We start from the raw sequence: 16,658 nt of genomic DNA, 5'->3' as shown, positions 1-16,658 counted from the left end.
GAGAGTGAGTTTGGCCCCCTCACGACCTTTTTTTGCCACAGCTGTTACGTGATTCACAGCAGTTGTTAAATTAATAACACGGTTGTTGTGTGAATCCAGCTTCTCGGTTGACTTTGCTTGTAAGGAGGTCCCAAAGTGACCCTGAGATACTGCAACCGTCATAAGTACATGCCAGTTGCCAAGCATCTGAATTTTGATCACATGACGGGGGAGGAGAGGAACGCTGCCAGGGTTGTAAGTGTGAAAAACAATCATGTCCCTTTTTTTCAATGCCGTTGTAGCTTCGAACGGTCACTAAGCAGCGGTTGTAAGTCGAGAACTAACCGTAATTGTTCTCATTTTCAGAAATGTCTCCCTTAGTTCTAGGCTGGCTCCCTGTTTCATGAGCTTCAAAACCTTCCCCTTGGAAGCAGCCATCTGAGCAACGTTATCGCTGCCAACCAACCCTGCTCGGGGTGCAAAAGAGCCTCCCATCTCTTTCCCACTTTACCTGATAGTTCGACTCTGTTCCTTTTGGATTTACGGGACTTTTGGCTGTTTCTGGTCCAAAATCGCTCCAGTAGGTGGTATCCGGGCTGGGGTTGGCACTTTTGGGTCTGTTTTCAGATGCTTGGTAAGACTGCATCACCAGGGGTCTGTATGCCCCTGGAACCCGGAACGGTGGTGGGATGTAGGCCTCCGTCGGAGGACCCACCGTCTTCCACTGCAGGGCGCGGTCACCGTTTGAGGGAGGTTTAATATTTCTCAAGATGCTCTCCAGTTTCTCCTGGCAACCGGGGGCAGGAATCCCGACGGGGAGTTGTTCCTTCGCCTGGGTGCCCCAAAACACCTCCCGAGGTTTGTCGAAAGTCTCTAGCATGCCCAGTTTGGTTTCGGTGCGGGAGAGGGAATGCGTAGCTTGCTGGAGCAAAGTTTGGCAGATCTTGAGATCGAGAACGCACTTGCCGAATTTGTGCTCGAACTGGGACTGGACGTTCCCCTGTTTGCCGTGGACGCTCTTGAGCACCTCGTTCATCGCCGAGACGCCGTTCAGGTCCTCGTGACTGTATTCCGTTTCGTTGTCCGAGGACAGGCTTGCCTCGCGGTCTCGGATCTTGACGAGTCGAGGGGGAGAGAAATCGGCCGTATCGCCGGGAGAGCTTGATGATCTTCCGTGGGAATCGGGGTCCTGCTCGGTTCTCGACGTCTCTTCGTCCCCCTCCGTCTCTTCGCCCAGCTCTGGATAGCAAGTGTATATCTCGTTAATTTGCACGCTGGACAAGCTCAGGTTGGCGTTGCTGTCCTCTTCCGCGTCTTTCAAACGTCTGTCGAAGAAAGGTCTGGATTGCGTGGTGCGGAGAACCGGCTCGGAGACCTGGACGAGGTCGCTCAAACATTCCTCTAACATGGGGCTCGACTGCGCTGTGCGGAGAACCGGCTCGGAGATCTGGACGACGATGGGTTTGCTCTCCGGCGAGGAAATGGCGCATCTGGTGGTGGTGAAACTCCGGACTGAGGAACAAAGCGAGAATGGCGAGGGAAGTGTGTTGAGGGAGAAACAATCACATTTCTCACCTGCTAATCATTTGTTTTTTTAATTGTATTCGTTTATAATCTGCCTTTATTATTTCTCTAAATAGCTCAAGGCAGTGAACATATCCGACATGAGTTTCCTCCTCCTATTTTCCTCACCACAACAACCCTGTGAGGTGGGTTGGGCTAAGAGAGAGGGGCTGGCTCCAAGTCACCCAACTGGTTTTTGTAGCTGTGGTGGAGCTAAAACTCACCGTCTCTTGGTGATTGGCCTAAAATCTCCATGTTGACTTTCATGACTAAGGCAGGAATAGAACTCACCGTCCCCTGGTGATTGGGCCGAAAGTTACCCAGCCAGCTACCTTGCCTAGGGCTGGACTAGAATACACAATCTCCTGGTGATTGGCCCAAAGTCACCTAGCTGGCTTCCATACCTAAGGTGGGATTAGAACTCACGGTCTCCTGGTGATTAGCCCAAAGTCAACCAGTTGGCTTTTATAGCTAAGGTGAGACTAGAACTCACTGTCTCTTGGTGAATGGCCCAAAGTCACCCAGCCATCATTTATGCCTAAGCCGGGACTAGAACTCACCGTTACCTGGTGATTGGCCCTAAGTCACACAGCTGGTTTTCATGGCTAAGGAGACTAGAACTCAAGAGTCACCCGGTGATTGGCCCGAAGTCTGCCAGCCAGCTTTTATGCCAAGGGTGGGACTAGAACTCACTGTCTCCTGGAGATTGGCCCAAAGTGATGCAGTTGGTTTTCATGGCTAAGGAGAGTAGAACTCCCAGTCGCCTAGTGATTGGCCTAAAGTCAGCCAGCTGGCTTTCGTAGCTACGATGGGACCAGAACCCAGTGTCTCCTGATGATTGGCCCAAAGTCCCCCAGCTGGGTTTCATGTCCAAGGTGGGACTAGAATTCACTGCCTCCCACTTTCTAACCTGGTGCCTTAACCCACTACATCTACACTTCCAGTGTTGGAGCATTCACAACTCTTGGAGGCAAGCTGTTCCACTGATTCATTGTTCTAACTGTCAGGAAATTTCTCCTCAGTTCTAAGTTGCTTCTCTCCTTGATTAGTTTCCATCCATTGCTTCTTCTTCTACCCTCAGGTGCCTTGGAGAATAGTTTGACTTCCTCTTCTTTGTGGCAACCCCTGAGATATTGGAAGACTGCTATCATGTCTCCCCTGGTCCTTCTTTCTCTTAAGCTAGACATACCCAGTTCCTGCAACCGTTCTTCATATGTTTTAGTCTCCAGTCCCCTAATCCTCTTTCTTGCTCTTCTCTGCACTCTTTCTAGAGTCTCCGCATCTTTTTTACATCGTGGTGACCAAAACTGAATGCCGTATTCTACAGCCAAAGAAATTAACCAGCTACTTTATTCACCCGACATAACAGTATTTGAGTTGCCTAAAGTTGCCGGACTTTACAATTTACGCCAATTTCCGGCTCAAAATACCCTACTTCACCTACTAACATCCTTTCTCCCTGCCCCCCCAAATTGACCCCTCCATTTCAGAATTCCTGAGCAGTGAGGAAACCTCACCAAGCAGAGATCTAAACACACAACACCCCTGCCCCTTTTCCGGGATCTCGTTACGCCCAGCCTCTCAGAGGACACCAACCTACGTGAGGCTTTTCGTCTTGCAATCTTGGCTTCTTAACCTCGAAAGCCGAGGCAGAAGGCAAACAGATATTGATATTGGATTGAATTTCAGGCTTGGGAGATTCCGGATGTCCCTCCGGACGGTGCTTGCGAGATTCTAGTAAATCCTGGGGGGGGGGGGGGGGGGGGGGGGGAGGGAGGGGAAGGAAAGAAAAACGAAGAACCAGTTAGCAGAACGCTTTGTCCACATAGTGGGCCATTATTCATTTCGTATGTTTAAATTTGATGGACATAGTTTTTTTCTGTGAATAGAATAGAATAGAAAGGGAAGGGAATAAAAGAAGAATAAGAATTAGAATTAGAATAGAATAGAGAATGGAAGGGAAGGGAAATGGAAGAGAATAATAAGAATAGAATAGAACAGAATAGAATAGAACAGAACAGGAATGGAATGAAATGGAAGAGAATAAGAATAGAATAGAGAATGGAAGGAAGGGGAGGGAAATGGAAGAGAATAAGAATAAGAATTAGAATAGAATAGAATAGAATAGAATGGAAGGGAATAAGAATAAGAAAAGAATAGAACAGAACAGACTAGAACGGTGATGGCGAACCTGTGGCACGCGGAGCCATTTGTCAGGGCACGCGAGGCGCTTTATAGGAGCCTGGGGAGGGCAAAAAGAGCCTCCCCCCCCCCCCCCCCCCCCGGAGGCTTCAGGGACTGTCCCTGAAGCTTTCGGAACGCTTAAAACCACCCTCCGAGCAAACTGGAAGTGACTTCAGGGACCGTCCGAGGCTTCCCCGATGCCTTCGGAGCGCTTAAAACGACCCTCCGAGCAACCCAGAAGTCACTTCCGGTTTGCTCGGAGGGTGGTTTTAAGCTCTCTGAAGGCTTCAGGGAAGCCTCCGGCAGTGACGTGCGGTGAGGTTTATGACTGGTGAGGCACTGACACAGTGCTGAGTTTCAAATATTTTTAGACTTGTGGACTTCAACTCCCAGAATTCCACAGCCAGGCATGCTCAGTTCCAATTTAAAGCGACAGCATTTGTTTTTCTCCTTTGCTCCTTCTTTCTTTTTCTTTTTCTTCTCCTTCCCCTCCTTCCTCCCTCTCTCCCTTCCTCCCCCTCTCTCAAACACACACACACACACACACACAGAAGTTGGATTAGACTATCTCTCCTACCCCTTCCCTCTCTCACTCACTCTCAAACAAACTCCCCCCACACACAAAAGTTGGATTGGATATCTTTTCCAGTGGCTTGAAAGCAGCTCCTCTGCCATCCCCCCCCCCACTCCCCTTCTGCCTTTCCCAAACACCTCCACCATTGCAAATGCAGCCTGCTGTCTGGGTGGGAAATGCCTGGAACACAATAAAGCCCACCCACCACCTCCTGCTGGCAGGCTGGGGTGAGAGGAGAGGCAGAGGGGAGCCGAGCCTTCCAAAAGAAAGAGGCTGGGGGGGAGTGTGTGTACTACAGCATGGCTCTTTGCCTGGCTTCCTGCCTCCTCCTGTGGTCTCCTCAGTGCTCGCTTGTGCTCTCCCTCCCCAAGTGTAGTTTGATTGCAGGTGGAGCCACGTTGCCTTTTCAAACTTGTAATCAGTGAAGCTGGGCTAGATTTTTATATAGTTTTATCCAGCTGTGTGTATGTGAGAGAGAAATGAATGGGGGCCTGGGGAGGAAGTCACTACACTTGGGGAGGGAGAGCACCAGTGAGATTAAGCAGAGTCATCCACGGTGAGGCAGCAACTAGCTCAGCTTTTTCCTTTTACTTTTTTTTCCTCATGATGAGAGTGGTGAGGCTGTGCCTCACTTGCCTCACCTGACTGCACGTCACTGGCCTCCGGACAGTCCCTGAAGCCTCCGGAGGGCCTTCGGGGGGTCGGGGGAGGCTCTTTTCGCCCTCCCCAGGCTCCTATAAAGCCCCTGGAGCCTGGGGAGGGCAAAAAAAATGTTAAAATGGGGGGGGGGGTCGCGCGTTGTGCACGCATGCGCACTAGGGGGGGGTCGCGCGTTGCATTATGGGTGCGGCACGCCCGCACTCGACCCCCCTGTGCTCCCCCCACTTGTGGCACGCGAGCCAAAAAAGGTTCGCCATCACTGGACTAGAATAACAGAGTTGGAAGGGACCTTAGAGGTCTTCTAGTCCAACCCCGCTTAGGCAGGAAATCCTACACAACTTCAGACAAATGGTTATCCAACATCTTCTTTAAACCTCCCAGTGTTGGATTGTCCCGTCTTATATAAAATAATGATATCATATAAAATAATGAAGACTATCAAATACAGCTAGCCCTCAACTTACAAAAGTTTGTTTAGTGACCGTTCAGAATTACAACGGAGCTGAAGAAAGTGACCGATGACCACTTTTCATGCTTACAGCCTATTGCTGCATCCCCATGATCACTTGATGGAAATTCGACGGTGGGCAACTGACCCACATTTCCGACGACTGTAATGTCCCAGGATCATGTGATCAACTTTTGCACTTGTGTCTTCAAACGGTCACTAAATGAATAACTGTAAGCTGAGAGCTACCTGTAGTTTATTCAGATGTGATGAAGAAGACTGAAGAGGAATGGATCAGAAGGGAACGGGAGGACCTGTTTGAAACCTTTAACAGATTAACAGTTGGAAGGGACCTTGTAGGTCATCTAGTTCAACCCCCTGCTTAGGCGGGAAACCCTACACCATTTCTGACATTCTCCACCACCACCCCATCCCCATTCTATTTACCTTTCAGGCGCACCCAGTAGCAGTCTCTGCCCACCCGCCCGGAATCCAACATGTCCGTTTTTGACGCTCTGTGTGTGCATGGAAGGTCTTGCACATGCGCGGAGGTGGTGCGGTGCCCTCTCACATTTGTGAACCGGTAGCGAAGGTAAGTAGATTTCACCCCTGCCCTAATCGTCTTGGTTGCTCTTCTCTGCACTCTTTCTAGAGTCTCAACCTCTTTTTTACAGTGTGGTGACCAAAACTGGATGCAGTACTCTAGGTGTGGCCTTACTAAGGCTTTATAGAGTGGTGTTAGTACCTCCCTTGATCTTGATTGTATCCCTCTGTTAATGCAATTTAGGATTGCATCGGCTTTTTTTGCTGCCGCCGGACACATCTGTCTCCTATTTAGCTGGTTGTCCACTAAGACTCCAAGATCCCTCTCACAGTCACTGCTATTAAGCCATGTTTCACCCAATCTATATGGGTCCTTTTGGTTTTTCCTGCCTAAATGTAAGACTTTCCTTTTCTCTTCATTGAATTTCATATTGTTAGATACCGTATTTATCGGCGTATAACACGCACAGGCGTATAACACGCACCTTCATTTTAAGAGGGAAATTTCAGGAAAAAAATTTAAATTTCAAATAAAGAACTTTGAAGCAAAATAAGGGTAGCTCAGAACTTTTTTTTATTAATATTATTACCACTTATAAGGTAAATAATGTAAAAGGACAGTAAAAGCAACTATGAACACTGCTGCTTTCACTGCTACTATCTTCCACCCTCCCTTCCTCCTTCCCTTCCTTCCTGCCTCCCTTCCAGTTCCCTCCTTCCTCTTTCCTCCTGCCTGCCTGCCTTCTTTCCCTCCTGCTTATCTATGCTTCCTTCCTTCCTTGCACCTCCCTCCCTTCTGCCTGCCTGCCTTCTTTCCTCTTTCCCTATCTTATCCTTCCTTTCTCCCTCCCTCCTTCCCTGCCTCCCTTCCAGTTCCATCCTTCCCTCCTTCCTTTTTTTATTAACTTTTAGTCGGGAGTCCGGGGAGAGGAGAGACGGCTCATCCATTCTCTCCTCCTCTCACCCACACCCCCGCTGTCTAAAGCGCTGCCTTTCGCCCGCCCGAGCTCTTCCGCGGGCGAAAGAAAGCGTTTTAGTCGGGTGCCGGGGAGAGGAGAGACGGCTCATCCATTCTCTCCTCCTCTCGCCCACACCCCGCTGAGTAGCGCTCCGCGATCCTTTTCTGTGCGCCTGGTGTTTAGATAGATAGCCGGATGTTTTAAACGCCAGGCGCACAGAAAAGCAGCTGCTTTTGGGGCGAAGCGCTCCGCGATCCTTTTCTGTGTGCCTGGCGTATATCGCCTGGCGTATATCGGCGTATAACACGCATACATCATTTGCCCCCTATTTTTCGGGGGGGAAAGTGCGTGTTATACGCCGATAAATACGGTAAGTCTGTCAAGATCCATTGAATAGCCTATCAGTTATTCCTGCCAGCTTAGTATCATCTGCAAATTTGATAAGTTCCTCTTCTATTCCTTCATATACCCTGTTTCCCTGAAAATAAGACCTCCCCGGATAGTAAGCCCAATCGAGCTTTTGAGCACATGCACTAAAATAAGCCCTCTCCTGAAAATATTGCAACGCATGAGGTGACCACGCTCGCCGCCTCCTGCACCTCAAAAATAATAAGACCTCCCTGAAAATAAAGCCAAGTGCTCATTTCGGGGGTCAAAAGGAAATAAGACCCTGTCTTATTTTCGGGGAAACACGGTGAATAGTTTATGAAGATATTGAGGAGTACTGGGCTTAAGACGGAACTTTGTGGTACCCCATGGAATTGGTAAGAAGGGAAAGAGGGGGACGTGATTGAAAGCTTTAAATCAAGGTTCTCCAAACTTGGCAACTTTAAGATAAATTAAATTTTAAATTAAATTTTAAATTTAATTTAATATTACATTAAATATTTAAAAATTACATTACATTAAATATTTAAAAATTACATTAAATTATTAAATTAAATTATTAAATTAAATCAAATTTAATCAAATTTAATCAAATTATTAAATTAAATTATTAAATTATCAAATTTAATCAAATTAAATCAAATCAAATCAAATCAAATAAATTAAATTAAATAATTAAATTAAATTAAATATTAAATTAAATTAAATATTAAATTAAATTAAATTAAAAATTAAAAATCAAATCAAATTAAATTAAATTAATAATTAAATAATTAAATTAAATTATTAAATTAAATTAATTAAATTAAATTAAATCAAATTAAAAATTAATTAAATTAAAAATTAAATTAAAAATTAAATTAAAAATTAAATTAAAAATTAAATTAAAAATTAAATTAAAAATTAAATTAAAAATTAAATTAAAAATTAAATTAAAAATTAAATTAAAAATTAAATTAAAAATTAAATTAAAAATTAAATTAAATTAAAAGTTAAATTAAATTAAATTAAATTAAAAATTAAATTAAATTAAAAGTTAAATTACATTAAATTAAATTAAAATTAAATTAAAATTCTTCCACTTTTACCTTCAAGTCGTTCTTCAGAATGTAGCGGATATCTTGCAGGTTCATAGTGCGCTGCTTGGGTCTGGACTCCAGGCCCGTCTTCACCATGTCGTAATAAGGCTTGGAGAGCCTGGCATCGGCTTCCAACCACTGGCCGGAGGTGATGCGATCTTTGATGGACGGACCGTCCAATCCCTCCCAGGGAACTGTGTCTGGGGGGAAAAAACACACGTGGGGATGCAACTGGGAGGCCAGAAGGCATCAAAAGAGAGACAAGGAAAAGAAAAGAAAATGAAAAACCTGACTTTCAATTCTTTGCTCTACCTGTAAACGCCTCCTGCATGACAGCGCAAAAACTGTAGACGTCGGACTTGAAAGTCGCCGTCCGCTCCAGGATCACTTCTGGGGCGCACCACTTGTACAGCTGAGGAGGGATGGGCACTCGGGTCAGGTCACTGCGCTCCCCTCCGTCTTTGCTGCCGACAAGGGAAGATGATGCTCAGGGTTGGGGAAGAACAGGTGTCCCCCCCCAGGGGCCGAGACCACCGTCCTTTGGAGATTTTCCGCATCCTGGGGGGATGGGGGACGACCACGGTGGGAGGGAAAGACCTTGGGAGAGCGGGACCGAGAGAGCGATCAGATAAGAGGCAGCTTAGCCCTCTGCTGCATAAGGGACAGAGAAAGAGACTCATAGGGCACCCTCCCTAGCTTCTCAGGGAGTAAAGGAGACGGGACGGAGGGTTATTTTTAGTTTCAGATTTAGGAGACTGAGGTTGGTCCACCAGGTAAATCAGATTGGAATCGCAACCTGATCGGCAAATTCAAGTTCGTTGCAAAGCTATATTGTCAGAATACGGGAGAGGAGGGGATAGGAGAGTGGAGGGGAGGAAGCAAAGGGGGAGGAAAGAAAAGAGAAGGGGGAGGAAAGGAAAAAGGAAGGGAAGAGAAGAGAGGAAAGGAAGAGGGAAAGAAAAGGAAGGAAGAGGAAAGAAAGAGGGGAGGAAAGGAATAGAAGAGGGAAAGGAAAGGAAAGGAAAAGGAAAGGAAAAGGAGAAGAAAAGGAAAAGGAGAAAAAAGGAAAAGGAAAGGAAAGGAGAAGAAATGGAAAGGAAAAGGAAAGGAAAAGGAAAAGGAAAGAAGAAAAGGAAAGGAAAGGAAAAGGAAAGGAAAAGAAAAGGGAAGGGGATGTAAACTGAAGGAACACAGAACATAGAATAACAGATTTGGAAGGGACCATGGAGGTTAACTACTGCAGAAGAGTCTATACCTGTGATGGCGAATCTATGGCACGCGTGCCACAGACGGCATGTGGAGCCATTTGTTACGGCATGCGAGGCATTGCCCTATCAGCTCCAGCGTGCATGCATACGCAGGCCAACTGACTTCGGCCTTCTTTTGAGGCCATTTTCCCCCCTCCGGAGGTTGAAGCCTCCGGAGCGTGAAAAACCAGCCCTACGGGCAAACCGGAAGTTCAGGAACGGACTTCCGGTTTGCTCGTAGGGCTGTTTTTCACCCTCCAGAGCCTTTAGGAAGCCTTCAGGAGGCTTCCCTGAAGGCTCCGGAGGGCAAAAAATGCCCATATGGACAAACCAGAAGTCACTGGTCCTGAACTTCCAGTTTGGCCGTAGGGCCGGTTTTTCGCCCTCTGTAGGCTTCAGGGAAGCTCCTGAAGCCACCGGAGGGCCTCCATATGGGGTAGGGAAGGCCTCTGGAGCCTGGGGAGGGCGAAAAGTGTGCCAAACGCAGGGGGGGAGATTTGATGGCGCAGGCATATGCGTGGGGGGGTCGCACATGCATGCACGCTGGGGTCACGCGCATAGCTTTATGGGTGTGGCACGCCCACACACAACCCCCATGCGCTTCCCCGCTTTTGGCACAGGAGCCAAAAAAAGTTAGCCATTGTTAGGGAAGTAACGCTAGGCTTGGCTTGGCAATGTATATAAGCCATGATTGTAACAAATGTATCCGTTACTTTAAATGCTTAAGATATGTAATTGGCTTGTTACCTCAAGCAGCTATGAGGGAGCCAGAATGGTTGTTAGCTCTCTCTCTCTGTTTTTGTTAGAAGCTGGTTGGTGTATTTTGAGGTATTGTTGTTTGCTACTGTTTAGCTATACTTTGTGTGTTAGACTGACTATTTTGATAACTGAATTACTGTACCGTGTATGACTTGGACTGTTAACCGGACTCTGAATACCTCTATATTTCTACATAGTAAACTACTATATTTTTATGCTGTTCAGTGTCTCTGTAAGCTGGTTTGTGCGTGTTATTCCATATCACTCTCATTACACTTCTCTGCACACTCGCTCTTCTAACGGGGAGCTTAATTACTTAACAGCCATCATTTGTCTTATACCAGGGGTCAGCAATTTGCGGCTCTGGAGCCGCATGTGGCCCTGGAGCCGCATGTGGCTCTTTCATCCCTCTGCTGCAGCTCCCTGTTGCCAGTCGGCTCCATAATTGATAGGGCTTTCGGTTAGGACCGGTAGTGGAAAAAGGACGCCGCGCTAGGAGACGACTATGGTGGTGGTGTGGGGGAGTGGACTTCCGATCAACAGGGGGAAAAAGACGCCATGCTACGAGGAGACTCTATGATGGGGGAACCGGACTTCCGGTCAGCTCCAGAACTGAACGGAGAGCTTCCAGTTAGGACTTTTACGGCTCATTGAGTGCTTAAGATTGCCTGGTCTACAGCATTTCAGACAAACGGCTGTCCAGTGTCTTACTCCTTGAAGGGAAGGGAGGGCGAGAGAGGAGAGGAAGGGGAGGGAAAGGACATTGTAAGAGCAAAGGAGAGGGGAGGTGGCAAATGGCTTACCTTTCAATCATGTGCTCCAGGTTGGTCAGCTTTGCTTCCCCAGTCAGTACAATCACCACGGCGTAAGAGCTGAGGGTCCGGTGAATGAAGCCGCGCAGGTGGAGGTAGCGGAGGGCGTCGCTCACCTGCATTAGCAGGTGCACAATCGTTTCCATATGCAACACAGGGAACTCGGAGCGCTAAAGCGGCCGATGGGAAGGGGTGAGAGGGAAGAAGCGGGGTGGAAAAAGAAACATTGGCTACAAGAATTTGAATCTCCCTTAAACGTCCAAGGGAGGTGGGCACTGTGGCAATATTGCAAGTGCACAGGTGAACTAATATAAAATGTTTTGTATCTGTTAAAAATATGTTTTGCAATATTTTATTCCTATAATTTTGGATTTTTGATATTGGAAGTCGTCCCACAGTCACCCTGCAGTAAGGTGGATGGATAATAAATTAAACCAAGCATGTAATAGTGATTGTCATACCATGTGCATGAATCACACAAGTGGCAAGAAAATAGGGGCAGTCAGGCATAATACAGGTTATGTAGACAGTAAACACAAGGTCAATCAAAATGGACTCAAATGTCTATATACCAATGCACAGAGCATGAGGAATAAACAGGGAGAATTAGAAATTCAAGTAAAAGAGGGCAGATATGATATTATTGCCATTACAGAAACTTGGTGGGATGAAACTGACAAATGGAACATACAGCTAGAAGGATTTAAATTATTTAAAAGAAATAGACCAAATAAAAGAGGAGGTGGAGTTGCACTATATATAAGAAATAACTATGTCTCTACAGAAATAGAGCACAACAATAATGAGAACTATCTTGAATGCATTTGGGTCAATATTAAAGGTTGTGGGGGAAATGACATTGCCATAGGTCTATACTACAGGCCACCCAACCAAGCAGAGGAAGAAGATGAACTTTTTGCTAGTCAGCTAACTAAGGTATGTAGGAAGCACACCACAATAGTAATGGGAGATTTTAACTACCCTGACATCAACTGGGAAACAAACTCTGCACCAAGTGGAAGATCCAACAGGTTCCTAACAAACCTAGCAGACAACTTTGTTTTCCAAAAAGTAGAGAAGGAAACAAGGGGATCAGCCATACTGGACTTAATTCTCACTAACAGAGAGGAAATGATAGAAGGTGTTGAAGTCATAGGAACCCTGGGGGCAAGTGACCATGCAATATTGGAATTCAACATTATCCAAACACAAGTAGTAGAACAAAGTCAAACTAGAGTCTTGGACTTTAAGAAAGCTAATTTCAATAAACTTAGAGAGAGCTTGGGAAAAATTCCATGGATGAGAATCCTCGAGGGGAAAACAACTCAAGAAGCTTGGGAAATTTTGAAAAATGAGATTAGAAAAGCCCAGTCTAACACAATACCAATGAAGAAGAAAAACAACAGCTCCCAAAAGAAACCAGCATGGCTGCATAAACAACTATCTGACAAACTGAAAGACAAAAAAAGTAAGTATAAAAAGTGGAAGGAGGGGGACATAACTAAGGCAGAATATCAGCAAATAGCCCGAGCCTGTAAAGATGAAGTGAGGAAAGCTAAGGCTCACAATGAAGAAAGGCTTGCCACAAAAGTAAAAATTAACAAAAAAAGCTTCTTCCAACATGTTAAAAACAAGAAAAAAGTTAAGGAAACAATTGGTCCATTGCTAGGAGAAAGTGGCAAGAAGGTGACAAGCAACAGGGAGAAAGCAGAACTATTTAACTCATGTTTTGCATCTGTCTTTACACAAAGGGATAAAACAGTCCAACCTATCAAAAGCAGCACCACAAAATTAGGAACACAAATTGAAATAGGGAAGAAAATGGTAAGTGAGCACCTGTCTACCCTAGATGAGTTCAAATCACCAGGACCGGATGGATTACACCCCAGAGTTCTGAAGGAACTAGCAGACGAGATCTCAGAACCACTGAATTATATCTTTCAGAGATCCTGGAACACCGGGGAACTACCAGAGGACTGGAAAAGAGCTGATGTGGTTCCCATCTTCAAAAAAGGGAAAAAATTAGATCCAGGAAACTACAGACCTATCAGCCTAACCTCAATACCAGGAAAGATTCTGGAAAAAATAATCAAGCAACGAATTTGCGAACACCTAGAAGCAAACAAAGTAATAGCCAAAAGCCAACATGGATTTGTCAAAAACAGATCATGCCAGACTAATCTTATTGCATTCTTTGATAATGTGACAAAATTAGTGGACCAGAGGAATGCCGTTGATATAGTTTACTTGGACTTCAGTAAGGCTTTTGATAAGGTAGACCATAACCTACTACTAGATAAAGTAGAAGAATGTGGGTTAGACAGCATCACCACCAGATGGATTGGTAACTGGCTGACCAACCGCACTCAACGTGTAGTTCTCAATGGAACTGCATCTACATGGAGGGAAGTATGCAGTGGAGTACCCCAAGGCTCTGTTTTAGGCCCAGTACTCTTCAACATCTTCATCAATGATTTGGATGAGGGAATAAATGGGGAACTCATCAAATTTGCAGATGATACCAAGCTGGCAGGAATAGCCAACACTCCAGAAGATAGGCTTAAGATACAGAAGGATCTTGACAAACTTGAACATTGGGCACTATCTAATAAAATGAAATTCAATGGTGAAAAGAGTAAGGTTCTACATTTAGGCAACAAAAACGGAATGCACAGGTACAGTATAGGTGATACCTTACTCAGTAGTAGTAACTGTGAAAGGGATCTTGGAGTCCTAGTGGACAACCATTTAAATATGAGCCAGCAGTGTGCAGCAGCTGCCAAAAAAGCCAACACAGTTCTAGGCTGCATCAACAGAGGGATAGAATCAAGATCACGTGAAGTGTTAATACCACTTTATAATGCCTTGGTAAGGCCACACTTGGAATACTGCATTCAGTTCTGGTCGCCACGATGTAAAAAAGATGTGGAGACTCTAGAAAGAGTGCAGAGAAGAGCAACAAAGATGATTAGGGGACTGGAGACTAAAACATATGAAGAACGGTTGCAGGAACTGGGTATGTTTAGCTTAAGAGAAAGAAGGACTAGGGGAGACATGATAGCATTATTCCAATATCTCAGAGGTTGCCACAAAGAAGAGGGAGTCAAACTATTCTCCAAAGCACCTGAGGGTAGAACAAGAAGCAATGGGTGGAAACTAATCAAGGAGAGAAGCAACTTAGAACTGAGGAGAAATTTCCTGACAGTGAGAACAATTAATCAGTGGAACAGCTTGCCTCCAGAAGTTGTGAATGCTCCAACACTGGAAGTCTTTAAGAAGATGTTGGATAGCTATTTGTCTGAAACGGTATAGGGTTTCCTGCCTAGGCAGGGGGTTGGACTAGAAGACCTCCAAGGTCCCTTCCAACTCTACTATTGTATTGTATTGTATTGTATTGTATTGTATTATAAATTGTATTGTATTGTAAATAATAATAACAGCTATCTAAGGGAATTCTTTTCTGCAGATAGAATTGAACTGGTCTTTCTAATGTGGCCAGATGATGATGATGCTACTCCAATTCCCAGAATTCCCCAGCCAGCATGCTTTAAAATGGATGGACTTCCATTCCCAGAATTCCCCAGCCGGCATGCTTTAAGATGGGTTGACTTCAAGTCCCAGGATCCCCCAGCCAACATGCTTTAAGATGGATGGACTTCCATTCCCAGAATTCCCCAGTCTGCATGCTTTAAGATGGGTGGACGTCCACTCCCAGAATTCCCCAGCCAACATGCTTTTAAGACGGGTTGACTTCAAGTCCCAGGATCCCCTAGCCAGCATGCTTTAAAATGGATGGACTTCCACTCCCAGAATTCCCCAGCCACCATGCTTTAAGATGGATGGGTTTCACCTCCCAGAATTCCCCAGCCAGCAGGCTTTAAGAGGGGTGGACTTCCACTCCCAGAATTCCATAGTCAGCCTGCTTTAAGATGGATGGATTTCATTCCCAGAATTCCCTAGCTTGCATGCTTCTAGATGGGTGGACTTCAATTCCCAGAATTCCCCAGATGAGAAGGGAGAAACAAGTTTCTGCAATGCATGGACAACACAGGCAAGAGGCAAGGAGACAATTGCTAAAGAAGAACTAAAACTCTGTTGAAGCGCTAAGTTTGTAGGCTGGATTGGGGCAGGCAACTAGGCCCCGTTTAAGACCTGTGGACTTCAACTCCCAGAATTCCTGAGCCAGCTATGCTGGCTCAGGAATTGTGGGAGTTGAAGTCCACAGGTCTTAAAGGGGCCATAGTTATCCTCCCAATGCTGAATTCAGGCGGAAAACACCACTTAAAATCTGGGAACTTCCATTCAGCACACCGCCCTACCTTGCAGAGTTGTTCCAAGGACAGACGAGAGAGAGAGAGAGAGAGGTATTTGCAGCTCAGGAGCCCCCCCAGGCGGGAAGCGACAAAAGACAAACAGGAAGTCACAAAGTTTACCCTCTCGTGAAGGATGCTGTAGAGAGACCCGAAATTCACCCTCTCGAACACCAGCCGAGTCTTCTCCAAGTCGCTGGACAGACAGACGGCCATCAGCAGCAGCAGGTGAGGGTGGTGGAGCTGGCTGCAAAGCGGGAAGAGAAGGACCCGCATTTGAAGAGAGGACCCAGAACCAAAAGGGAGAAGAGCCCAAGACCACTTCTCCCTCTCACTGCGGCGGTCGTGCAAGAGTGGTGACGTGGCCTAGAGGTGGGGCTCCTGCCTCACAATCAGGATGCTATGAGTTCGATCCTAGCTAGAGGCCGAGATTTCTCTCTTTGGGCACACTTGAGAATATATCTGCCGAAACAAAACTCCGCCCTGGTGACACGAAGGGCATCCGGCCATTAAAACTCTGCTAGCTCCATTCAGCTGCCCAGAACTCCATTCTGCAAGGGACTATAGGGTCGTTAAATGACGATGGTTTAGTGACCATTCTGTTAACACAGCACTAGAAAAGTTACTTATGTCCAGTCCTCACACTTACGACCATCATAGCATTCCCAAAGGAGCATGTGATCAAAATTTATGTTTATGATGGTTGCAGTGACTCGGGGTCCCAGGATCCCCTTTTATGACCTTCCCAGGGGACTTCTGACAAGCAAGGGGAAAACCAGATTCACTTAATGATGGCCTGCTTGGCTTAACAACTAGCAGTAATTTGCTTAAGAACCGCGGCAAAAAAAGTGTTGTGGCCCACTGGCGGAACCGGCAGCCGATTCAGACAGTGAGGAGGTTGGGGAGGAACCTGGGCCAGTCCTGGACTCTGTGGAAGGGCTCTGTGTCGGAGGCAGAGAGGGGGCCAGGGCCGTCTGACAGTTATCAGCTGCCTTCAGAGTTGGACATCAGTGAGGAAGAGGAACAGCTGGAGCCTGTTCCCAGTGTGCACATGTGCAGAGCTGCCAGAGGAAGGGAAGGGCTAAAGAAGAGGGGTCAACTTGGGAGTAAGGTCACAGGTGGACGATGAATGGCCCCTCCCAGAGGAAATAAAA

At 46.1% G+C, this 16,658-nt stretch overlaps 1 protein-coding gene across 5 annotated transcripts in view; it reads right to left on the bottom strand.

Annotated features, from left to right (window-relative positions):
- The window catches only part of TEX14 (testis expressed 14, intercellular bridge forming factor), a 91,077-nt gene that overhangs the window by 60,022 nt on the left and 14,397 nt on the right, over positions 1-16,658 (bottom strand). For all 5 annotated transcript variants that reach the window (XM_081945381.1, XM_081945379.1, XM_081945380.1 and 2 more), the window contains 6 exons: positions 15,628-15,751; positions 11,186-11,364; positions 8,689-8,840; positions 8,386-8,576; positions 3,139-3,286; positions 491-1,491 (listed from right to left, as the gene is read on the bottom strand). In XM_081945381.1, the coding sequence (XP_081801507.1) occupies positions 491-1,491; positions 3,139-3,286; positions 8,386-8,576; positions 8,689-8,840; positions 11,186-11,364; positions 15,628-15,751 (1,795 nt within the window). The remainder of the gene's footprint in view (positions 1-490; positions 1,492-3,138; positions 3,287-8,385; positions 8,577-8,688; positions 8,841-11,185; positions 11,365-15,627; positions 15,752-16,658) is intronic.

The sequence above is a fragment of the Natrix helvetica genome (assembly GCF_964273705.1).
Source record: "Natrix helvetica genome assembly, chromosome: 2".
In the NCBI taxonomy this organism is placed as follows: Eukaryota; Metazoa; Chordata; class Lepidosauria; order Squamata; family Natricidae; genus Natrix; species Natrix helvetica.
This window is presented reverse-complemented; position numbering and strand designations above follow the sequence as displayed.